The 26,803-nt window shown below is 39.7% G+C and overlaps 1 protein-coding gene across 1 annotated transcript in view; it reads right to left on the reverse strand.

Moving 5' to 3' along the window:
- The window catches only part of TSPAN9 (tetraspanin 9), a 147,368-nt gene extending 129,991 nt beyond the window's left edge, over window positions 1-17,377 (reverse strand). The window contains exon 1 of the mRNA XM_063447791.1: window positions 16,614-17,377. Coding sequence (XP_063303861.1) covers window positions 16,614-16,937 — 324 coding nt within the window. The 5' untranslated portion in view covers window positions 16,938-17,377. The remainder of the gene's footprint in view (window positions 1-16,613) is intronic.
- Window positions 17,378-26,803: the final 9,426 nt, after the last annotated feature.

A 26,803-nucleotide genomic window follows, 5' to 3' on the forward strand; every position in this document is an offset into this window, starting at 1 on the left:
AAAAAGAAAAACTGTCAGTTCGCATTATATTAGCCAGGGGACATTTGTCCCTCAAGGTCAGATGCTCATGTTTGTCAGTTCCTGGTACCTGTCACTGTTTCCAAGGCTGTGTGTACAGAAATTAGTTCTACATAGGGCAAAATCCCAGTGGGTACCACTCTTTAAGTTTTGCTCAGGGCATGAGATGACCTAGGATTGTCACTGAGAATTCATCTACTGATGGTATTAGCAGATCAAATCTTACATATCCAATTAGAAATAGCCTTTTCCAATGAAAAAAAAGCTGGGGATATCAAATTGGTGCAGATGGTGTACAGTGCAGCCAAATTTATATCCAGTGCAATTCCACTTGACTGTAAATAAGACAGTTGTATTATATACTGGTACTTTAGATTATGACAAAGCTACAACCCTGAAAACAAACGTTTGCATTTTAAGAGCATGTTCCAAACATCAGCAACTCCGTTTCACCTGAATGAAGACATAATTGGCTGGAATCCTTCCAAGGCTGCTGTTAGCAGGAAGAGTTTTGCAACGGTGCCAAAAATCTGAACCTTGACATATCAGCACTGCAGCACTATTTAAGGAGTATTAATAGTTTCATAAAAGGCAACTCAAAGAAACAGCTGCTTCGTGGATATAGAGAATCACTATATTAGTGGGATATCCGTAATTTGGAAGAGGAAGTCTGAAAGAATGAACATAAAAAAAATAAAAAAAAATAAAAATCAATAAAAATGCAATTAACTCTCTTTTGCCTTTTGCTAAGACTGGAGACGAGTTAATCACATTGTGGAAGTTCAGGTTTCATATCAGTTTCAGTAAAAACTAATTATTTGTTAATGGGTTCAATAAATGTTTTCATTAATGATATATATATATATATATATATATATATATATATATATATATATATAAATAAAATCACCACTTTTTCTCCTTTCCAAGGCAGATTATCAAATGGGAACATTTTCAATTACTTTGGATGCTTTGGCATTTGACTTTCAGGGCAATTTGGAATACGAGATTCAGCTAAATAAAAATAATTGAGATTTGTGATAACATATGTTTTTTTTTTTTTTTTTTATTAAGGCTTATTCTCTAATGTGTTACCAACGCACACAATTGAGTATAAAATGTCAAAATAAAATTCTAATTTAGAGTTGAAAATTTGGCCCTAACTTCGTAAGACTGTTGTCAATTCACCACAAATATACATATTTTGTTAAAAAACAACACACATACATAGGGTGTGCCACTGCTGTACGAATCTGCTTTGCGAAACACTGGAACTCTAAGGTGCCTACTTGTGAACAACAAAGCAGTATGATTTCCTACATCAGCCATATGGAACATCTCACTGCTAGATTAAGAGATTCTACATATCTCTCATCCCCTTACAGATGGGACATCTCCCACCAACCACTGTGTCGCCTTTCCATTTCCCACTCTTTTTTTCTCTTGCCCTCTTTTTTTCTGAGCAAACCTAAAAAAGACATTTTCTCACTACACTTTCTAAATATTCTATATCAACACTGCAATACCTAGAATACAATAATAAAAAAGGTATAGTTTATATATTTAGTATGTTCTGTGAAGCAGCAGCTACAATTTTTTCTATAATAGTATCTGGGTGGAGCGGGCAGCAATTGCACCCCTGCCAATCGCCCTCTCCTTAAAAAGTACATATCATGGCTTATCATTTCACGACACACATTTAGACAACTCATTCAAAATATATGTGATCATCCTGTGTAATAAAGATAAATTGAGCTTAGATATACAGCTTTGCAGTACAAGACAAAGCACATTACGCCATAAAACAGAAGATAGGACGAGAGGGGAAATAAATGTAGATAAATTATAGTCAATTAGCAATGCCCTAAACTGAGATATTGTGTAGCAGAAATTCCACCAAGCAAATAGCTTGTTACAATCTAACATATCATGAGGTTTTTCAAAGATTCCACCTTTACTGGTGGTCAGATTATTGCAACGTAAATTACAAATCAGCTAGGACAAAAGACAGTGTTACATTTGTCTGCTTCACTCCAATCAACAATTGAACTATTTGGCTTTTTCGTGAAAGACGTCAGAGTAATAATATTGGATGAAGGGTTGGTAGAGTGCATGGAGGGGAGAGAAGAAGGCTGATTAATGGCAAAATCCACTCTCCTCTCAACACGAGCAGCTGTCCAATCTGCACTTGTTAGGCTGAGGGCCAACTGTCACAGGGCATGTAGCAAGGATTACTCCCTGTCTAAAGTAAGAGCACAGAGATATATAGCGCAGGGCTATTCTATGTCCTGTGGAATGAATAAATGTATTACGTTTACTGCTTTAATACCGCTCCCCCATTAGAACTTCATACTAGGCTTCATCTCCTACATGATCACATGGGTAGAGTATGAATTATTATCCCACAATGATTTTGTATTTCAATTTAATCAAATCCCTCATCTCTGTGTTTCATTCTGATACACTTTAGCTGAGGACATATTCAGACAACCAAAAATATATATATATATTAAAAAAAACCCAATAATTTCTATTAATAATAATATTAAAGGGAAAACATTGCTGAAAGGAGTGCGAGCTAGCACTTAAAACCAGTCTTTTCACATTTTGATGGAATAACTTGCTTTTTTGGGGAGTCTGCATGTGTCGCTACATTATTTATTTCATGCCATTTTGTTCTCTCTCATTGCAATCCACAGGGAGTATGGAGAGACTTGCTCATAGTTGACACTCGGACTCAACAGGACTGTAAATCCATTATTCCTAAATCAATCCATACCCCCCCAAGTGGCTCCTCTCCTGCCCTGTGGTTAAACAAATCTGGAGAATTCTCTTTGACTTGTTGGGCTCTACCCATTTAACCCAGTATGATGCCATGCACTGTTTAAAACCAGTTGCATCCCCAATCACCATTAAAGGAGATAATGGAAACTGCAGATATAATCAAGACATAAATGTTTTTCTAATCAGTAGTACTAATAATGGCAACAGGTTAGTTGGGGGGATTTTAGCAACATAAATTCAAGAGTAAGGGGCACGTTCTCCTTGCCCCTGTGCCTCCACTGCATTTTAGAGGGACACTATAGGCACCCAGTAACTTCATCGCATTGAAGTGGTATGTGTGCAGTGTCTTTGTTCCTCTCAGCCCTGCAATGTAAAACATTGATGTTTTAGAGAGTGCTAAGACTGCCACTAGAGGCGTTTCCTGCAGTTTCACGGAGATTGACTCTGAAACGACGCTGGATGTCCTCACGCTTTGTATGAGGACATCCTGCATCAAGCAAAACCCCAGATTCAGTTGCTTTCCTATGGGGAAGGCCTTATGCGCACACGGTGTTCGGCTCGCTTGTACATTAGGTCCACACATCGGCTGACCCCAGAGGAGGAGCGCGACCTAGGGCCAAGACACCTTGACGCTGGAATCAGATAAGTCAATGAAAGGGTTTTGATCCCTTTCTTTTATGGGGGGAATGTGGGGGGAGGCAGTGGGGGTAAAGGGACACTTAGTGTTAGGAAAACAGCTTTTTATTCCTCACACTAAAGTGTTCATCTAAATACACACAAAAAGATACATAAACGCTAATTATATTACTGTTTGTACTATTTTTTCACTTTACATTGCTGTGTTATAATATATAAACATGTCCTACACAAATGTGAGTGCTGAGCTAGAAAGTTCTAGAGAAAAGGAGCAATGAGTTTGGAAGTTTAAGCACTAAACAGTTATCAGTCACGGTGCTCTTTCCCAAGTCAAAAATGTATCCACATTTGTTATTTTAATCACTGCTACTTACTGTTTTATGAATAAACTCAGTGGTGTCAAACTTGAACAGTGTAAGTTAAAGGATCAATGGAATAATAACACATTGTTTACTAGTAGCTGAATTAGAGATAACCTGCTTAAGCATATTCTAAACCACACCAATAACTGAAATAAAAAGAGCTATAAATATTGATAGCTTGCTGCTTGATATATTGCGCTGACTTTGATCCCCCGTGTTCACATCACTTCAAGATAATAGAGAATTTATGCTCACATGGTAGATCATAAATCTAGACAAGGGCATCATATACATTGTACCCACAAAAAACAGTACATTCCTTGAGTGAGTCTTTCCCCATCTCATGGTTGATATACTGTTCATGCATGCATTCACAGTGCTATATAATAAAGAAGATGGCATTTTAAGTGTGTCATGTCATTTAGCTTTGTATTCTATTCCTAAGCACAAGGAGTAAGCGTTAAAGCTTAATTGGAAATTTACAGCATACAGAGTGATCATTTTACATTTTTTTTTTACCATAGCCATCAGTTTAGGGCAGTGATAAGTGGCAGCTGAGCATTGTGGGAAATTATGTTTACAAGCTTCTGCATTGCCAAGAGGAGCCATCATTGTCATAGCCTATAAGGTTATGCAAATGTAGTTGACAGTCATCTACATGCTAAATTTAGCCATCACAACAGTAAGCCGAGGTTATAAGGTTATTTTACTTAAAGAGGATCCATATGCCATATCCAGCATTATCTGAGGGATGACTCTTGTGTTGCTTTGTAAAGCCATGGTATGTTTTCCATACCTTTGTGAAACAGTTTGACTGAAATGTGGGCACAGTACCATATGCACTACAAGAGCCATACAGGTTACGGTGATTAGAGTGTTCCTCAATTCGAAAAGCAAAGGAGAAATTTGAGATTCCAGTTGTGCAGGTTACTGCTTCACTTGTTATAGATAACCAAACAAGATAGGTCATCGGCTATGCAGAGCTCACGGTTGCTCAATGCTCAATGCTATGCCGTGTAGATTGCTTCATTAAATGGATAGGTTTGATTGTTTCTCGCACTTCTGCACATATGTTTTTTTTTCCTCAGTTATTTATTTTTTCTTTAAATTAGAGTGTAAATGTTAAAATTATTAAAACCCACAGGCTTCCCTTCTTGTTTAAAAAAAATATATGTTTTTTTGCCGCACATGGTCACACATAATGACTCTCCACTGGAAAGAAAAGCTAATGTTATACCCATTATGACCACAATATGTGCAACACATATTTTTCAAAAGAGAAGGGAGGATTATTGTATATGTCCAGTATATTTGAACAGTGGATATTGGCACCTAAAGTGACATATGCCTCTTCTCTGCTCCCTCTGGTGGTTTAACTATGCTTCTATGACTCCGGGAAACTGAATATGATGTTTTTATCTAATTAAATGATTGTCAAAGGAAAAGAAGGAAGATTTCAGTAGTATTGTAGTAGATGCAGGTGATTCAGAGGCATTTTGTTTTGTTTTTTAGGGAACTTGAGGTCTGATAACACATATGGCTCTTTGGAAGCTTTTGGTTACTCTAGAACAGGAGTGGGCAATGATGATGATTCTCTTACAGCCATAAGCAAAGCAACATCTGGAGTGCCGAAGGTTCCCCACCCCTGCTCTAGAACATAGCGCTAGATCTAAAAGAACACTTTTACTGAATATTGGGCTTAATGCACTAAATAACTACCTAACGGATTTTGTAAGAAATAATTTTCTACCAAAGAAACCCAATTCCTCAAAATTAAAGCCCTGAAGTAATTTGTTAAAAAATAAATGAAAATCTGCAGTCAAGACATAATTTATGTGGTTCTTTAGAAATATCAGTAATGAAGATGCAATGGTTAATTAAAGCAGGATGAATTGGATGATACTGGAGATGAATCACGCACTCTGTATAACTAACTACACATGTTACTGCAAAGGCAAGGAAAGTACCAAAATAAGACGTTTGCACATATCCATAATGAATGAACATCTCTTAGATTAACAATTTGCAGAAGAGACGAACATCTCAGCTCATATTTCCAAATGACATGAACTTATATTCATCAATTTTTTATGCTCTACGTGCAGCAGGACGTACACACACACACACACACACACACACATACACTCACCACCCGTTAAATGTCAGTGTGGTGTGCAATGCATTCCACTTGCTCCTATACACTTAATGACAGTCACTGATTAGTTCTAAAGACCAAAAAACTAGCAAGTGGTATCAGCACTTAAACCCTGGAGTGCCTAAACTTATTTCTGCAGTTTACATATTGTACCTGGGACCTGGTGCTGGGTCCATGTTTAGTGGTACCCAAGGTTAATATTGGTGGGATGGAGTGCAGTTACCAATTCATTCTAGAATATTTTGGCAGTTGTGATAAACAAGCCAACATTTGAAGTGGACAAAGAGGGACACCTGAGTTTTAGGGGTGTTGCAATTGTAGGTGACTTACTAATAACAATGTATGCAACTAAAATGCAATTCAGAACAAGAAGAATTAATCTTATTTTCACAGACTGATTTCTAAACACATTTGTGTTTTAATGACACATTACTGTATTATTGCTATGGAGTTCCTAGGGACATTAGGACAGAAAATAGAGATTTTGGCCCAGAGTAGGGACAGTCCCTACTAAACAGTGACACTTAGAAGCAATGCTTTCAGTTTTTCTAAAGGGAGAGGGATGATTTGCCCCTCCCCAGTCTAATCACACTTCCTGTACATATTGAAAGTAGACAGTGGAGGATGGAAGCTATCAAAACCATAATATGCTCATTATAATTTTTGACCAACGGAGTGGTTGTGTTGTTATTTGTGCAACGCGTGCTGATAGATGTCAACACCTGCATTCCCTATATTTGAACTCAGCATGCACTATGCTTATCCTGGTAAATGAACCATGCAAGATAACTCTGAAGCTTCTACATTTGCAATATCAATGCTAACTCTAAAGCTAAAGTCATCAGTTAGATGGAACTCATTCTACTGAGTTTATTCCTTCTGAGTTTGATATAACCCTGCTTTTCTCTGTGGCAATAAACATCTTCTGAACATTCTGGTAGATATTACCAAAGAGATATTTATTTATAAAATATTTTATCACGATACATTGAGATTTCTCTTGTTTTCAAGTATGTCCTGGGCTTACTAACACTGCATCGTTACAATATAATATTAAATTACAAAATAATATTAACATGCAACATATATATACATTTAACAAAGAACAGGTAAGAAATATAATCAACCATGATTACAGGTACACTCTGTTTTGAAAAAAAAGTAGAGAGGGATCTCTTAAAGGGTTTTAGGCAGGTAGAGACTTGAAACTGTCTGAGAGGTGCTCTGGGGTGGTGCTTTGTAGGAAAATGAGGATCGAGACACTTTCTTTTTGTATTGTGGTAGACTAAATAAAGTACTGGATCGGAGGTTATAGGGAGAGCAAGGAATAGCATTCTGCTCAGGTAGAGTGGGATCTTCCTGAAAAAGCTCTTAAACACAAGGTAGGAAAGATGAAGGGTGCATCGGGATTCCAGTGATAGCCAGTTTAGCTTTGTTAACATGCCACAGTGGTGGAACATGTAATTACATTGTAGCACAAAACGGCAGAACAAATTATACAATGTATTAAAGGAACACTATAGGGTCAGGAATACAAACATGTATTCCTGACCCTATAGTGTTAAACCCACCATTTAGGTGGCGTGCCCCCTCTTAGCCCCCTTAAAAGTTAATAAAACTCCAGAACCGCGCTGGAGCGCTGGCGCTGGTCTTCCGGCCCTGCTCCCTTGGTGATATCATCAGAATTGAAGCAATGCTGACCGGCACTGCTGCCTACTGTGCAGCACTGAGCCAGGAAGCACCTCCAGTGGCCATCTGAGGATTTTCTCTGAAAAGGTAGTGTTTGCCTGAAAATTGCTGCATATAATGATTATACTCACCAGAACAACTACAATAAGCTGTAGTTGTTTTGGTGACTTTAGTGTCCCTTTAAGTTTATGAAGATGGGTTTGTGGTGTAGGTGCATCCACTACATCTCCATAATCAATGACTGGCAATCTGTACAATCTGTTTCTTTGCTGTGGGGCTTAGGCAGGTTTTGTTTCTGTACAGGGCACCACGTTTTGGATTTAGTTTAATGAAAGTTTTTTCAATCTGGAGGCCAAAAGATAGATTGGGGTCTATCAACATGCCTAAGTATTTGAAAGAACGGACTGCAGTCAGTTTTAGGTCTCCTTGTTCCATGCCAGTTTGGATGTCATTGCAAACTTTTAGGAGGGCAGTTGTAGTTAAGTGATTTGGATGAAAGTCTAAATGATATGGTGTCAGTAGTGTACAAAATATAGACAACAATTAAACAAATAGCAAACATGTATATACATATGGTAAATGTAACAAAGATGTGCCACTTGAAATATTAGGTAGCAATTAGTCATTTTACAAGCTAAAGGGACAGTCACCAAAAAAAACAAAAAAACTTTAGCTTAATGAAGCAGCTATGGTGTATAGATCATACCCCTACAGTCTCAATTATCTGCTATTTAGTAGTTAAATTACTTTGTTTATGCAGCCATAGTAACACTTCCTGTAAAGAGTCATCTAATGTTTACACTTTCTTTATTGCACAGCCTGTTTAAAGAGACACTATAGTCACCTGAACAACTTTAGCTTAATGAAGCAGTTTTGGTGTATAGAACATGCCTCTGCAGCTTCACTGCTCAATCCTCTGCCATTTAGGAGTTAAATCCCTTTGTTTATGAACCCTAGTCACACTTTCCTGCATGTGACTTGCACAGCCTTCCATAAACACTTCCTGTAAAGAGAGCCCTATTTAGGCTTTCTTTATTGCAAGTTCTGTTTAATTAAGATTTTCTTATCCCTTGCTATGTTAATAGCTTGCTAGACCCTGCAAGAGCCTCCTGTATGTGATTAAAGTTCAATTTAGAGATTGAGATACAATTATTTAAGGTAAATTGCATCTGTTTGAAAGTGAAACCAGTTTTTTTTTTCATGCAGGCTCTGTCAATCATAGCCAGGGGAGGTGTGGCTAGGGCTGCATAAACAGAAACAAAGTGATTTAACTCCTAAATGACAGTGAATTGAGCAGTGACATTGCAGGGGAAGAAACTATACACTAAAACTGCTTTATTTAGCTAAAGTAATTTAGTTGACTATAGTGTTCCTTTAATTTAGCATTTCTGATCTCCTGCATTGTTAATAGCTTACTAGAAATTCCAGGGCCATCCTATCTGTAATTAAAGAACAATTTGAGGAGCAGGAGATAAAAAAAAAATAAAAAGTAAGTTATTCTCTGATTGAACGTAAACCCATTTTATTTATTTTTTCAAGCATGCTGACACACAGGTGAAGTGTGGCTATAGCTGCATGAACAGAAGCAAAAGTTATTTAACTCCTTAATAGCAGTGAATGGAGTAGTGATCTATACACAAAAACTGCTTAATTAGGCTAAAGTTGTTTTGGTGTCTATAGTGTCCATTTAAGTATAATTTTATGTGACACAGAAAGCATCTTAAGGGGGGGCGGGGCCTGACCAGTATGGTGACTGGACGTGTTTCTGGGGAGCTCCCTGAGACCCACTGCACAAAATCGAATTTCGGTGCCATTACAGCAACTATTTTTAAGCCTGACACCTACTCTTGGTACCACAACATGACAGGAAGATCGGGGACCAAGCCCAGCAGCCCTCTTGAACACACCAGTGGCCAAAGCAAATCAAGGCCTTGCAGGCATGTCGGAGGGGAGAGGCAGCCGCTCTCCCGGACAGACGCAAGCATGGCCACAAGCGAGAAATTGATGCCCCGCTTCCCCCCCCCTTTGGACCAGTGGGGGTGATCCCGGTCCCCACCACGGCGGCTGCCGACACCCAGCAGGGATCCGTGGCGTAGCCCTACACGCCAAAGATATTGCTGGAGAAGCCAGCAAAATGGCGGACGTCACGGGACACCTGGAGTCGCATGAAGAGACATCCACTCTTCACCACCACCTGGAAGCCCTCTTCGCTGCTTTCTGGAAGAAGCTGGAGAGTAAGCTGACCCTACCTACTCCACAGTCCACAGAGGATCCCTCCAAACGGATCAGTCACACCCCACGCAAACAGACTACCGCCATCAAAGCCCTGGGACGGAGAAGGCAAAAGCTGCATCGGCGACACTCCAGAAAAGCAGCTGCAAACACTGCGGTACGCAGACGAACCTGGCGGCAAAGCACCACAAGACACATGTAGGAGTGGAGTCCAGAAGGAGAGAGAGTAGGGAAGCAAACCCAGAACCTGAACCCGCAGCTGACTCCATCGGCTCCGAGGAAGGAGGCACATGCCATGTGGGACTATAACTTCCCTGTACAGGGGATAGGCTGATCGCCATGTCTGAACTGCCGGCTATGCACCTCTCCACACTTTAGAACATGCTCCCTCTTACTCAGTATCTACATGATTTCCTGTCTCTCACTGGCCTCCACCTTATATCTATCCAGATATTGAAAGTCTATAAGCTGCAATTAGTCGCAGATGTGATGTGGAGGTCTCCACAATGACCAAGTACAGTATGGGGTGGTATGCTAATCTGTTGCCGTGCTTCACCCAAGTCTTCTCTGCTGTTTTATTTTAGACTAGATAGCAAACAAATCTAAGCATGTGTAACTAGCCTGTTCTACTATAGAATGTTAATCGTGCAGCTATTGTGAAGCCACATACTTGTTATGTTTTGATCCTCAATTATAGATAAGCCTGTTATATGTTTTGCCATTAATCTTGTTCAAAAAAGAAAAAAAAGTGCAGCATACCATGAATATGCCAAACGAAACATTGTCAATCTCTTTCTCTAAAGCCATGTAATATTGTTGATACGAAAATTTAACTCTGCACTCGAATATAAAGAATTGAAAAAAAAAAAGAAAAAAAAAAGAAAGCATCTTAAATAATTACAATCTGGAATGTAACTCACTGTACCTCTAACTTTGTCTTGCAATAAACTATCTCCTCGTGGTACATGAGACACCAAAAAATGGCGTGCTGCCACATTTCATGCATAACGAGGCAAGAACCTCCAAATCAGGTTGGCTGGTTGCCTGCCCTTTATGCTGCTATACATGATTTTAAAGTGGGTTAAGATGAAAATCTAATCATTAAAGAGTAAATATATTTTTAAATTACACCATTTTCTTCAACAGGAATAGCATTCAGGTTCTTTGGTATAGATCAAATTCTCAGCATAATTAAATGCCATAAGCATGTTAACGCTCAGCTCAGACATTTTTAATCTCTGTAAGAAGATGGAACAGATGGTTCTCAGCAATCACAAACAAACCAGCAATATCACCAAAAATCCAAAATAAGCATAAGAAAAAAGATAGAAAGAAAGGGATAAGGTACAAATCTGTTAACCCAGCGGTTCCCAAACTGTGTGCCGCGGCAATATTTTCCTGGTGCTATGATTAAATCATCATAGAACTGGGTACTGTGCCTCCCTCTCCCCTGCCAGCTCTGCAAGACCGGAGGGGAGATCAGAGATCTCCCTCTCTGGCCCGCTAGCAGTGTAATGCTGGCAGCCGGCAGGGGAGAGAGGGAGAGAGGACCCAGGGGACCTCTATCCTGCAGCTCCGCCGGGTTCTTCTCTTGTGAGCTATAATTTATCATCCATGTTTGCTGCATGTTAAATAAGTTAACATCATAATCATATTTTGTTTTTTTTAGTATGATAAAATAATTAATATAAATCTGGCTAAACATTGTTTTGACTTATCCAATGTGTCCTGATTAAAATGTATTTTTGTACTAATGAATGGCTTTACTTCCTGGTTGCAATATCAGAATGTTAACGGACTATTCCTGTTGTGTAATTTGATTGATGGCCAAGGTCAGCCTGCAGCTGATTTACACATAGTGAGATGTTGGCAAAAGTAGGAAAACTTAAAGGATCACTATAGGCACCCAGACAACTCCAGCTTAATGAAGTGGTCTGGGTGCCAGGTCCAGCTAGGGTTAACCCATTTTTTTTATAAACATAGCAGTTTCAGAGAAACTGCTATGTTTTAAATGGGTTAATCCAGCCCTCAAATCCTCTAGTGGCTGTCTCACTGACAGCCGCTAGAGGCGCTTGCGTGATTCTCACTGTGAAAATCACAGTGAGAGCACGCAAGCGTCCATAGGAAAGCATTGCTAATGCTTTCCTATGAGACCGGCTGAATGCGTGCGCAGCTCTTGCCGCGCGTGCGCATTCAGCCGAATGGGGGGAGAGGAGGAGGATCGGAGGAGAAGAGCTCCCTGCCGGGCGCTGGAGAAAGGTACGTTTTAACCCCTTTCCTCTCCCCAGAGCCCGGCGGGAGGGGGTCCCTGAGGGTGGGGGCACCCTCAGGGCACTATAGTGCCAGGAAAACGAGTATGTTTTCCTGGCACTATAGAGGTCCTTTAACCCCTTAAGGACACATGACATGTGTGACATGTCATGATTCCCTTTTATTCCAGAAGTTTGGTCCTTAAGGGGTTAAAGGATCACTATACGGTCAGGAACACAAACCTGTATTCCTGAACCTATCGTGCTAAACCCACCATTTAGGTGGCTTGCACCCCCCCTCCCCCCACCCTTTAACCCCACTATAAAAGTTTAAAACTCATCTTATTTTCAGCGCCACGCGGGTCTGCCGACGTTGGCTCCGCCCCCTTTGTGACATTATCAAAATGGACGATTTTTAGACCAATCAAAAGCATCAAAAGCATCAAAAGCATTGGAGTGGCTAAAATCAGCATGGGGCGGGGCCAATGCCTCTCAAATGAATCAATGCATCTCTATGAGGAAAATTCTGCGTCTCCATGCAGAGCGTGGGGACACTGAATGGCAGGGCGGCTTACTGTGCAGCCCTGAGCCATGAAGCCCCCCCAGTGGCCATCAAAGGAGTGGCCACTTGGAGGTGTTCCTAGGGGCAATGTAAACACTGCCTTTCCTCTCAAAAGGCAGTGTTTACATGGAAATGCCTGAAGGGAGCTATTATACTCACCAGAACAACTACATTAAGCTGTAGTTGTTCTGGTGACTATAGTGTCCCTTTAAAAGTGCATGTTTGCAACATAGGTTCTATGGTTCACTGTAGTAGTTATGTTGCCTAGAGAGTCCCTGTGCTTTCCCCTGGACGGCAATGATTTTCTGAGAGGACTGGGCTAACCTGCCCTGAGAATAGTCAATTAAGGCTGTCAGGCTTGGGCAACATTGATATTCATAATGCAGAAATATTAAAAGGTTACTCATTTCAGTTTGAAACACTGCACAGTCAAAGATATTTGCACATTTATGCCAGGGGATAGTTACAACCCTGGAACACGTGCTTAATGTAAATTCTGTGAAAATATTACGTCTGACGCTCACAACACTGTGCGCGTGTGTGTGCACAAGTAAAGCCCTCTCCTCCTCCTGATTACATTAAACAAAGCCCTTCCTCCATGCCACCCTCCCTCAATTCCCCTTTCCTTAAAATTGTTCCTAGAGCCCTTCTCTGTGCCACCTTCCCTCAGTGCAGCATACCCATCCCACATTACAGTGGACCGCATGTGCATCACAGGAACTGATCTGGTCCAGCGCTAGATTCAAGTTATGTTTTTATCCATTTTCACAGGTTTTTATCGGAAAAGGGGGACTTATTGACAAATGCCTAAAAGGGTTTCTGTTACCCTAAAAATGAATCAAAAAATGGTTGTAATAACCCTTTACTTCCACCAAGAAGAGCCCTGGTTTCCATCCCATTCCTATATGGTTTGATTATAAACCAGGTTATGCTGTCAGAACACTCAGACAACATAACAACAAAAGTGATCTGTAGTGTTTTAATGTTTATAGTGTCCCTAAGGCAGCACAGGAAGCTAATTAATATTCATACTGGCCCTTGGTGTAAGGTTTACAACTTTTTATATATAGAACAATAACTTTAAATCATGATACATTGGCAAAGAAAAAAAAGTACAAGGTTATTCACTAATGTGTGAATTCAAAGTATAATTCATATTTAAGGTCAATATAGCTTTAATAAAAACATTCTCTAAGTCTTGTCTATGCTTTCAGGTTGTCTTCTCTGGCCTCAAATGTGAAATTCACTTTGAATTCTCACTTTAGTAAATAACTCCGATAGAAGGAATTTGATATATTTGTAGGATTACATTATGCATAAAACAAATCATTTTTTAAAGGTCAATATTTAATCCAGTACACACAAAATGGTGATGAACCCGAAACTGAATTGCAAAATTTAGGCCAAAATAGTTTATTTACAAAAAACAACAACTCAGTAACAGCTTGGCTTTATGAATATATAAATAAATAGTGATCTCTTGTGCGGCACAGTCATTTCAGAAGTATAGGAAAGTGGTGGATCCCAGACTCTACCAAAGGCATGTGCTGTATGGTGGACCATAGACAATATCTTATCCAAAATGTAATCCTAATTTTCTATTTTAAAATAGTTAGTGACAATGGTGTTTATCGCAACCGACTACCGTGTCACCAAGGAAAGAGGTTTTTTTTTTTTTAATGTCCCAAAAAAGCATTCTAAATATATTTAATGGTATAAAAGTAATCATAAAATATATTTATAATATTAAATGTACTTATATTGCTTATATATTGCTTATATTTGTTGAAGTCATTGAATACCACAGGAAGAAGCAAATCTACGGTCCAAATTAGTCTGCTGGACCCTTGATGATATAAAAGTATCTTTGAGTACCACCACTCTCGATTCTAATAAAGGTCTTTGGGTGTAATTCTGGAGGTCAGACCCTGTTTCACAAAATTGTTGATAAGGGTGAAGGATAGTAGGAAACTTGAAATTTAAACCTCAGTATATTCTAGAAAAACAGAGTGATTTACATGTGGCTACACTTTCTGTCCGTAGAGACATGCTTTGTGATCATAGTAACTACAAATAAAATTAAGGAATATCAAGAAATATAAGGCTAGATTCCAAGTTCACCCAGCGCTGTTGATCCTGTGGAACATGCAACACTTTTATTTGAGAGGGTTGTGCAGCATAGAAATAACAGCTTGGCTAGTTTTAGCATTCAGTAATTCAGTTTTAAATTCATGCCATTTTAATGTGACTGGTAGTGATACAGTTTAATATACATGTCATATAAATAAAATGAAAGAAATAAAAAATATGTGCATTTTGAACTGTTTCAGAATACCAAGCTTACCATGGTTAGCAATTCAACTGTGTCAAAATAAACCATCTGTTAGTTACACAGATGCCATAAGAACATTGCTTATATATGATATAAAGTAGGATATGTCCCAGGGGAATATGACCAGACCTCATCCCTTCTTCTTGTCCTAGTCTATAACCTGCATATCAGCTCAATCAAAAATATCTATAAATATGTCCACAAACAGAATGTTTGCATAGGGTACGAAGAATAGCAATAGATAGCTTATTTGGAACAAAAGGAATTTTGAAACCGCTGCAATAAGATCTGATTTTATAAACTTGCCTTCCAACTGTTACTCTCTTCTCGAAATATTAGAGAGCTGCAGAAGCAGAATATATTATATAGTTTATACAGAAGGTGCACAGCATAAAAAAAAAAAACAGGCTTAATCAATGATATAAACTGCCACATAGGGGGTTTTGCACTAACTAATAATGCGGCATAAGCACATTCATCTACTTCTGATTAGGGAGAGCTGTGAGCAGGCTAAGCTGCTGTGCTAGAGGATTTAAATAGAAGAGGCCTTGCCTTCTAGGCACTGGAGAAAGAGCTGCCTGGAGTTAACCTCTTGAGTGCCAGAAAACAACCTTACAGGTTTGTGCCACAGACTATGAAAATAATCTTGAAGGTTTTAACTTTTCGAGTAAAAAACAGGTCATACAGGGCTCTGCCAAGCAAGCCAGGGCTATAGATGGGTTAATGTAAAAACGTACAAATATTAGATGTTTTATTCATAAGTAACTGTAAGGGCAGTCACCCGAGAGCTGACAGGCTCAGCTTCTGCATTGAAAATCCAATTCTTAACTAAAATGTTAACTTTAGCTTCCATTTTTTCTCAATGGGTCCAGACTATGTTGGATAGTTGGTGATGCTAACGTTGTTAGATTGCAGGTATCATCTGCAGTGATGTCTGGTGCATTGGTACAGCACTCTTATCTCTGTGTTCTTCTCGTTCCCCCTCTGCCTCATGTTATTGCAATAATTGGTACAACTAAATCAAGGCAGAGGTTGCGCACACAATTACAACTTTAGTCCTGCTGGGGGCATTCGGTAATTACTAAAAAAGAACCTATTATCAACTGTGCTGTGATTTCAATGCATTTTCCGAAATGAGAAGAGATAGATCAGTGCTGATTTAATCCAAATACCCATAAAAGGTGCAAAAACTTTAATTCATCTATTTATTTAATTTGTATTATCCAAACAATATAGTGTACATAGTAGTCATATGCACAGTCTATGTTTCATTAGCCATTCTTTAACTTAGTTCTTGTAAATGGCAATGTCAGAACTTTTACAATTCCATATCACGATATCATGAAATTACGTTTCGGCATTTACTGTACAACATTTTTTTTTTCTGTTAATATATACATGCATACATACAACTAATACATATCAATAATTTCATTATATTCCTTATCTGACACCTTTCCTGCCAGAGGGTCCTTCAAGCCACTTTCAAGCATTGAGTACCCACATGGCGAGTTAAGGGGTTAATGTACATCATCAACACAGCATGAAACAAAAAAATGTAACGGAAATAGAATATAAAGAGAATGTTACTCACCCAAAATATTAAGTTAAACAGGAACATCATGTATTTCAAACAACACAGACAGCCTCTTGCCATGTTGCACTTCTTAAATTCTAGAAGGAAAACAAAGGATAGATCCAAATAAAAGACCACATATTTTCCCCCTTTGGGTGCAGTGTACTTGTCCTTTTTTACACCAGCGTGGCTCTGCGTACGAGATCCAGCGGTACCAAAGAAAGCTCCGGCTGTAAACCCTCTACCGAAATCCCTGCCTGAGGTAGAAGGTTTAGCAGAGTCTCTACTGTCCACAGACGGACTCCTGTGAATTGAGGAATCCTCACTACTTGACTTTTCCATGATCTTTCTTCTCACAGTTCCCGGGGCTATTGTTTCGCATGTCTCAGCATTAAATCCAGCACCCAGTGGATTCTGTCACTGTCCCTTATCTACAATCATAAACTCTAAGATGCTAGATTTTAGACTCCTCAGTAACCACCTTCTAGATACTAAGATTAGTCAATGTTTTCTCCAATGCTAGGACATTTTGACATACACAATGTCTTTCTTAAAGATCCATCTGTGTCCATTAACATCCCTAAAATCCTGCTTTTCATAGTAATTATTTCCCCCAAAGGCTTTTTTGTCACATCACCTAGGAGATTTCACCCAGCGGAGAACTCTGCCGCTCTGAGTCCCTGTGATTGCCTGTCTTGCAGTATCTGTTTCAGTAATCTGCTATTGGATCTGTGTTAGGCTGAGGTGCAGTTTTGTATGTGAGAACAAGAAGCAGCTGCAACTACATGGGCAATCCCACAGAAATCCCTTAGCCAGCTCTCAATATTACAGCTTAGCCTCAGAAGCCCTCCCCTCAAACCTCCCAATTAGCCAATGGAGACTAGAATATATTTCAGGCACACCTACATGACATAATATCTTTAAAAGGCTTATACATTTTACTTTAACTTTACAAGTGCACAAAAGAGAAAATCTCTTAACCGACAGGAGCTTCTCCAAAATCAAAAGTACAACGTAAATTAAATCCCTTCAACAGAGGGGAAAAAATTACAGATAAGATATTCACCACATGAATATTTAACAGACGAGATTACAAATCCATTTGAACTCTGCATTTCTTTTTTTTCTTTTTTTTTTTTATAAATTTACAGTGATCTGATATTCGCTGAGTGGATTTTTTTATTTTTTTTTATACTGTCTTCATTTGAAGACCACAGGATACAGCATTAAAGGGAAAGAACATCTTGAAAATAAGGGGATTTTTTTGTATTATTATTTTTATATACAAAGAAAACATTTAAGCTTTGCTGCAGGCTAACATATTATCCTCTGTCCTTACACCACTGATAACTACCATTCCCATGGCACTTTAACTGCCTAAATATGACACCCTATTGGAACTGGAATTCTGATATTACGGAATCCATACTTGTGCTATAGAACTCTGCATATAGGTATAAAAAACAAAAACATAATTAAAGAAATAATAATAAAATGTGCGTATATATATATATATATATATAACACAGTGCAGACTTTTGCATTCCTACCTCCAGCTAAATGATACCGGGTGCCAAACCACACTTGTATGCAGGAAATAGAAAATTGCCAGCACTCCTGGATTTGTAAGCAATTATTTTTATTGTCACAAATAGTCAACGTTTCAATTCCTAGCTCGGAACTTTCATCAGGACACACCCGGGTGTCACACCGCAATTTTCTATTTCATATATATATATATATATATATATATATATATATATATATATATAAAATAATTCCTGTTTTAGATACTAAGATTATTATACATATATATACACACATACATATCTGTTTATCCTGATGAAAGTCCCAGCAGGGGACTGAAACGTCAATCTCCCTGGACCTTGTTTTCTTGATGTAAATAAAGAAGGTGTGTGTGTGTGTATATATATATATATATATATATATATATATATATATATATATATATATATTCTCACTATAAATTTAGATCTTGCTCTCTAAGGGCTGGATTTAAATGTCAGGTGCCTGTTGATACAGAAATCTATTGTGTCCCCTTGAGAGGGTTAACATAGAAACATAGACTGTGACAGCAGTTGAGAACCATTTGGCCCATGTAGTCTGCCCAATTTTCTAAATACTTTAATTAGTCCCTGGCCTTATATTATATTTGAGATAGCCTCATGCCTATCCCACGCAAGCTTAAACTCCTTTACTGTGTTAACCTCTACCACTTCGGCTGGAAGGCTATTCCATGCATCCACTACCCTCTCAGTAAAGTAATACTTCCTGATATTATTTTTAAACCTTTGCCCCTCTAATTTAAGACTATGTCCTCTTGTTGTGGTAGTTTTTCGTCTTTTAAATATAGTCTCCTCCTTTACTGTGTTGATTCCCTTTATGGATTTAAATGTTTCTATCATATCCCCTGTCTCGTCTTTCCTCCAAGCTATACATGTTACGTTCCTTTAACCTTTCCTTGTAAGTTTTATCCTGCAATCCATAAACCAGTTTAGTAGCCCTTCTCTGAACTCTCTCTAAAGTATCAATATCCTTCTGGAGATACAGTCTCCAGTACTACGTACAATACTCCAAGTGAGGTCTCACCAGTGTTCTGTACAATGGCATGAGCTCTTCCCTCGTTCTACTGTTCTACTTTTATCCTGCAATCCATAAACCAGTTTAGTAGCCCTTCTCTGAACTCTCTCTAAAGTATCAATATCCTTCTGGAGATACAGTCTCCAGTACTACGTACAATACTCCAAGTGAGGTCTCACCAGTGTTCTGTACAATGGCATGAGCTCTTCCCTCGTTCTACTGTTAATACCTCTCCCTATGCAACCAAGCATTCTGCTAGTATTTCTTGCTGCTCTATTACATTGTCTGCCTACCTTTAAGTCATCAGAAATAATTACCCCTAAATTACTTTCCTCTGTAGAGATGTCCCGAACGGTTCGCTGGCGAATAGTTCCAGGCGAACATAGCTTGTTCGCGTTCGCCACGGATGGCGAACATATGCGATGTTCGGTCCGCCCCCTATTCATCATCATTGAGTAAACTTTGACCCTGTACCTCACAGTTAGCAGACACATTCCAGCCAATCAGCAGCAGACCCTCCCTCCCAGACCCTCCCACCTCCTGGACAGCATCCATTTTAGATTCATTCGGAAGCTGCATTCTTTTTCTTTTTTTTTTTAGACAGAAGTGTGTTATATTTGAGCATGCTAGGCTGAACGTGCGTATATCATGGCTAGTTGCACTGAGGGTATGAGTATATAGCAGGTATGAGTATATAGCAGTACATTGTTGTGAAAGATGGCTGTCATGTTTAGGGTGTAGCTTGCACGTTATCAACTGTGTATTTATATCAGCAGCTCCACCACTAGTTATAAATCAAGTGTGAGTCGGCCCATGAGATGAGACTAGTGAATAGCATAATACATGAACGGTTAATGTAAAGGCATGTAAGGAACTACGACAATAAACTCTTTAGGAGGTGAAATAATGAAATGTTTAAACGCTTGCTACTTTACGATTAGTTAATGTGCAGAGAGCAGTTAATGTGATCAAAGGCATGGTGTGGAGGATCGCTTTAGTGGGACATGCTTGGCAGGCTGCTGTTTACTGATTGTGCTCATCCGATCCCTTCTGGGCACCAGGTGCAGACCCTGGGAGTCCCTGATACCTGGAACAACAAAGGCAAGTCTCTGGCTGAGGGCCGGGTTCGCGGCTTGAGGTGGTGGAAGCTTGTTTTGTCGGGTGGTCGGATCTATCTCGGTGGTGCTTCACGTCCGGTGCGGGATTGTGGTGGCTTAAGGTGGAGGCGAGTACTTGACGTGGGGCAGGCTCTGCATTTCTGTTTGTGCCTCCGGTCCCGTCTTCGACGCCTTTTGCGTTGGTGGATTTTAATGGGGACTGCCTCGCTTAGCTGTGGTGGAGCTTGTTGGGGCTGTGGTGGCGCTTGTTGGGGCTTCCTGCTTGTTATTTGCTTCCAAAATTGATTAAAGAGTCTGTCCAGCTTAGACTCAATATCCTGCCATGCTTTGCTGGTACCAGGAGGACACGCGGCTGCCGCCATATTGGGAGAGTCGCAGATGAGTATGCCAGCCTGGGTGGCTGTGCTCTGCGCGTCCATTAGCTCCAGACAGCCTCTCAGGGGTGGACCGGGATAACCCCCACCGGTCCGAGGGGGGGGGTAACGAAGCTCCTGCTGGGAAGTAGATGCTCCTGGCATCCCAGGATCGGGAGATCGGCCGCCTCTCCCGCCCGGTGAGCACCAGGCCACACTTGCCACGCGGAGGTAAGTAAGACTGTCGAGTTGCTGACCGCTATTAAGCATGTCGGGTCGGTCAGGTAGGAGCAACATTGCTGGGCCATCCCCTTCTGGGGTGAAATTCGCTTGTTGATAGCTGCTTAAAGTGAGATATTGAGGGAGCTCACACGAAGTGCGTCTTTCCTCCATGACAGCTAGGCCCCGCCCCCCGGAAGCTGCATTCTTAGTGAGAGGAGGGACAATGTAGCTCCTGCTTATTTAATAGGGAAATCAATAGCTAGGCTAGTGTATTCAGTGTCCACTACAGTCCTGAAGGACTCATCTGATCTCTGCTGTAAGGACAGCACCCCAAAAAGCCCTTTTTAGGGCTAGAACATCAGTCTGCTTTTTTTTTTGTTTTGTTTTCTGTGTAAGCTAATTGCAGTTTCCTGCCTGCCAGCGTGTGTTTTAGGCTCACAGCGTATACTGTGCCCACTTGCCCAGTGCCACCACTCATATCTGGTGTCATAATAGCTTGCATTTAAAAAAAAAAAAAAAACTTTTTTGACTGTAATATAATAGCAGTCAGTTTCCTTCACATGTGTGCGTTTCAGAGCCTGCCAGGGCACAGTGTCACACCAGTGCAACTCATATCTGGTGTAACAGTAGTGTACATTTAAAAAAAATAAAAAATACAGGGGGCTTGTTGTCACCTTTCGGGGACCCTTGGTGTTGTACGTGGCTGGGTGGAGGAAGAGACTTTCAATGACATCAGTGAGGACAAGGAATGGGACATGGCTAGCTTGGTATCCTTGTGCAAATGGGGAGTTTGCGGTTGTGCAAATGGACTGTTTGCGGTGCGTTGAACGGGGAGTTTGGTCTGTCACTGTGAAGCGGGCGTAACCCTTACACTACCTGATCGATACAACATCATACCTGATGTTTTAAAGCACATTATTCCAAACAATTTAGGAATGTTAGGTGATTTATGCCCTTTATGGATTAAAACCAGACTCTGCATCAACTATGTAATTTTCCATGGGAGTTTTTCCATGGATCCCCCTCCGGCATGCCACAGTCCAGGTGTTAGTCCCCTTGAAACAACTTTTCCATCACTATTGTGGCCAGAAAGAGTCCCTGTGGGTTTTAAAATGCGCCTGCCTATTGAAGTCTATGGCGGTTTGCCCGTTCGCGAACATTTGCGGAAGTTCGCGTTCACCGTTCGCGAACGGAAAATTTTATGTTAGCGACATCTCTATTCCTCAGGTGTTGAGGTTAGGACTCTATCAAATATTTTGTACTCTGCCCTTGGGTTTTTACGTACAAGATGCATTATCTTGCACTTATCCACATTAAATGTCAGTTGCCACAACTCTGACCATTTTTCTAGTTTACCTAACTCATTTGCCATTTGGCTTATCCCTCCTGGAACATTAACCCTGTTACATATCTTAGTATCATCAGCAACAAGACATACCTTACCATCAAGACCTTCTGCAATATCACTAATAAAAATATTCGCGAACGGGCAAACCGCCATAGACTTCAATAGGCAGGCGCATTTTAAAACCCACAGGGTCCAAGTACAGATCCCTGAGGTACCCCACTGGTGACATGCTTTGAATATACTCCATTGACTACAAACCTCTGTTTCCTGTCATTCAGCCACCTCCTTACCCATTCTACAATACTGGAATCCAAACTTAAAGATTGCAGTTTATTGATAAGCCTTCTATGTGCAACAGTGTCAAAAGCCTTACTGAAATCAAGGTAAGCAATGCCTACTGCACCACCCTGATCTATTATTTCAGTTACCCAATCAAAAAAATCAATAAGATTAGTTTGGCATGATCTCCCTGAAGTAAACCCATGTTGTCTCTGATCTTGAAATCCATGTGTTTTTAGATGTTCAACAATCCTACCCTTTAACATGGTTTTCATTACTTCCCCAATACTGAAGTAAGTCCAACTAGCCTATAGTTGCTCGACTCCTCCCTACTACGTTTCTTGTGAATGGGCACAACATTTGCTAACTTCCAATCTTCTGGGACTACTCCTGTTAACAATGATTGGTTAAATAAATCTGTTAATGGTTTTGCTAGCACACCACTAAGCATCAGATTCCATTGACTTATATGTCTTTACTTTTGACAGTTGAAATATAACCTCTTCATCTGTAAACTCACATGTAACAAATTACTAATTTGTCCTTTTTCCTAACTGAGGCCCCTTTCCTTTATTTTCATCTGTAAATACTGAACAAAAATATTCATTGAGGCAGTCAGTTAGACCTTTATCCTCTTCTACATACCTTCCTTCTTTTGTTTTTAATCTAACTAGTCCTTTAACACTAAACACCCTATGTGTTTGATAAAGGGACAAAATCTTAAGAGGAGTCATAGTTATGGTGGCATAAGGGGTGTTTAGAATTAAGTTTAGGGTAGGAGTTGGGTTAGGTTTTAGTATAGGGGTACATAGGGTGTTCAGTATTTAAGAGGAGTGTAGGAGTTGGGTTAGGTTTTAGTATAGGGGTACATAGGGTGTTCAGTGTTTAAGAGGAGTTAAAGCTAGAATTAATCATGTAAAGGATTGAATATAGTGCTTAAATTTGAGACTAAGAAAATGGTTTGTTTAGGTTTTTGGGAGGGGCTACATTAGGGGTAAAGGAAAGGGATGTTTAGGGCATGTGAAGCTTTAAGGGTTATTTGCAATGTACTCACCCTCATATGTCTTCTTGCACATTCACCTTCCTATGATAACAGAGCTGCAGTAGGTATTATATAATGTTAATCACTTGGTGCTGTTACTGCTCTTCCTGCACTTCCTGTGTGAAAGGCTTGGAGCTGGGACGGCACTGAGTTTTACACCCTCTATAACTGTTCCTGCAGGTCTGATATCAAACATAGCAGGGTGACTGGACTACAGAGGACACTGGCCAAGGCTGCTGGTACTTATCTCCCCCTCTCCCCATTAGCCACGTCAGTTTCAAAAATGTGCTGAAAACAGGTGCCCCCTAGTGGACAAGTGCCTTCTCTGCAAATGGAAAACGTAGTCCTGTGCTCTCCATAGTACTGTTGGTGTCTGTTATTATTATTATTGCCATTTATATAGCACCAACAGATTCCGTAGCGCTTTACAATATTATGAGAGGGGATTTAACTATAAATAGGACAATTACAAATAAACTTACAGGAACAATAGGTTGAAGAGGACCCTGCTCAATCGAGCTTACATTCTATAGGATTAATGCACTGTATGCACACTTAGCATTGTGGTACTGCACTAATACTTGCACAGTCCTCAGCGACCACCAAAAACTGCACATCTTCTATAATAAAGTTGCATATATATACACAATATATATTTATATATGCAATTTAATTAGCACAACATCAGGATATGTTGTTTTAATGAATCTTTCAATATGCCACAAATGTACGTACAACCACATCATACAGAACTGCAAATCTGCCGGCACTTCCTGCTAATATGACAGCGCTATCAGTAATTGACAGTGATCGGTGTGTGCATAGAGAATAGAGTAATAGAGTGCTCCAAGATGTCTCTAAATAATTAAGATATATTATATTCAGCCCTTTTATATGAATCCACACAAAATGTTCGCAATTGTAAAATCAAATCAATACAAAATGAATGGCAAAGAAATGGACCGTTTGAAAGAGCAACATATCTTTTCCTTTTATGTAATAAAACATACAGCAACTGCAACTTCTGGCTAGCACAGGGCTCTTTAGAACATTAACCAATAAAAAGCCATTAGAAAGATTTGTTTACTCCATCTTGAATTTTAGCAAGTTTGCTACAACTCAGCTAAAACTTGCCCTATCTGTGTGAAAATTCAGAAACTGCCGCCCCTGCCAACCAAGCAAGAATCCATTATGACTTTAATGCGTATTCTCCTAAGGTTCGCAGCAGCAGCTATAGATATGAAAGTGTATTGCATGTGAGGAATATATTTTCACTGCTTATGTTTTCTGGCACAAAAACATATACTCAGTAACTATTGATTTGCATTCTTGAACTTTCCATCAGGTTTTCAAAACCTTTCCCACTTATGGGTTCCTCCGGCCCACTCAAAAATAAATACACACTCCTGGTACAACTGCCGAAAGCGTAAAATGGAGATTTCTGAGTCCCTGTCAACCAATGTTTATAAAGACGTTAAAAGGGTCTAGAGCTGTCACATGAACTTGGCAGGTCTCAGTAGCAAACTTGGAATCTGCATGTTCTACTACTGCTCTCTAAAGCAGTCTAAACCGCAAAGGGGTCATGATACAATTCATCTACTGAGCTCAAATAACAACAAATTAGCTTAGTCTGTGTTCCATATCATTCTATATAAATATTGCATTCAATAAAAAAAAAAATGTTTTTTACAGTATTGTTTACCTTTACTAGATAACTTTTGTACAGTATATGACTTGGTTTTCACCAACCAATAACCTATGCCAGTAATGGTTAATACTGGCACTCAGATGTTTCTGAGCTCCATTTTCCTTGATGCTCAAACACAGGGTGACCAGATCCACCATGTTTTCCGGGACACATATCACATGTACACACTGTACGGCAGCACATAAAAAGGGTAGCCCTGTAGTATGTAGAATTCAGAAGACGATGTATAAGATGAATTAGGCAATAAAGAATAATTCCAAATATGCATTATACATACTGCAGGGCAATCCTTTTCATGCATTATCATAACTATGACAAAATGATGTGTCCCTGAAAACATGATGGATCTAGTCAACCGGCTCAGACATGCTATAGGGTAGCTAAGCATCATGGGAGTTGGAATACTGAAGGATTTGAAGTAAAATGTAAGCTAACCAGTTTCTGTCAGAAGAGAATATTTGGATCAGAGTAGAAAATGTGGGCCACAGAAACTCCATGACTTCCTTTCATCAACGAACTCTGTATGAAAATGATAGTTTTCCCTATCACTATCTATGACAAAGCATGTAGTCCCTAGTTACTACCCCAGAGATTACTGCAACAGCTGGTCAGTGAGTCAGCTCCCAAGCAGCACAATTAATAATCCTTCTGTTACTAATCTAATCTTAAAAGAAACAGACCCAACCTCCACACCAATATTCAATTTGAAATCCAAACTGAGCTATTCCACGGAGAGTACAAGTAATATAAATTGTGCAATATAGAGATTCTTTGGGGAGAAGAAGTGATTTATTTCTAAACAGTATGAATGGAAAATATGCAGTCATACTCAACAACACACTCCATATGTGAGGCTCTAAACTAGGAGCGTCCAAATACTTGCCCTGCATGGCTTACAAATGTTTTCCAACAATCTTCGCTTTACTGAAACAGCCATAGTGTCCAAATGTGCATGGTTCGGTGGGACTGTCCCAAATCTGTGTTCCTGTCTTACCATCCTGGGGCTGGGGACAATGTCACCAAATAATCATAATGCCACTGCATCACAATAGGTGCCTCAAAAGTGCATGTATTCACTTCAGGATGACACACCCTTTCTTTGGACATATTTGCCTGTTTTTATATGAGACCTCCCATTTTGGACATTGTCTGTAATGCAAATGGTGTTATTGCCACGCCCCATGTGCCCAACAGCCTGTATCATTAGGGTTATTGTCTGGGTACAATGCACCACCCCTGGGTTAGCCCTCCACCCCCCCTCCAAAAAAAAAAAAAAGATTGTTAATATTGCATGTTTTAAAGTAGATCTAACAAACATTAGTTGATCTAACCTTATCCAACAAATGGAATAATCTTTTGTTAAAATTATTAATATGAGGGGGGGGGGGGGGGGGCTAACCCGGAGGTGGTGTTAAATTTGCCTGGTCTGCATAATTGGTTTTGGATCAAACAAAGGAATGAAAATCAGTTGCAAATTGGCAGTCGATGAAGCAAATCTTCATAGAGATTCAATTGATCTTAAATGGGCTTGACACAT

The sequence above is a fragment of the Pelobates fuscus genome, chromosome 3, assembly GCF_036172605.1.
Source record: "Pelobates fuscus isolate aPelFus1 chromosome 3, aPelFus1.pri, whole genome shotgun sequence".
Taxonomy (NCBI): domain Eukaryota; kingdom Metazoa; phylum Chordata; class Amphibia; order Anura; family Pelobatidae; genus Pelobates; species Pelobates fuscus.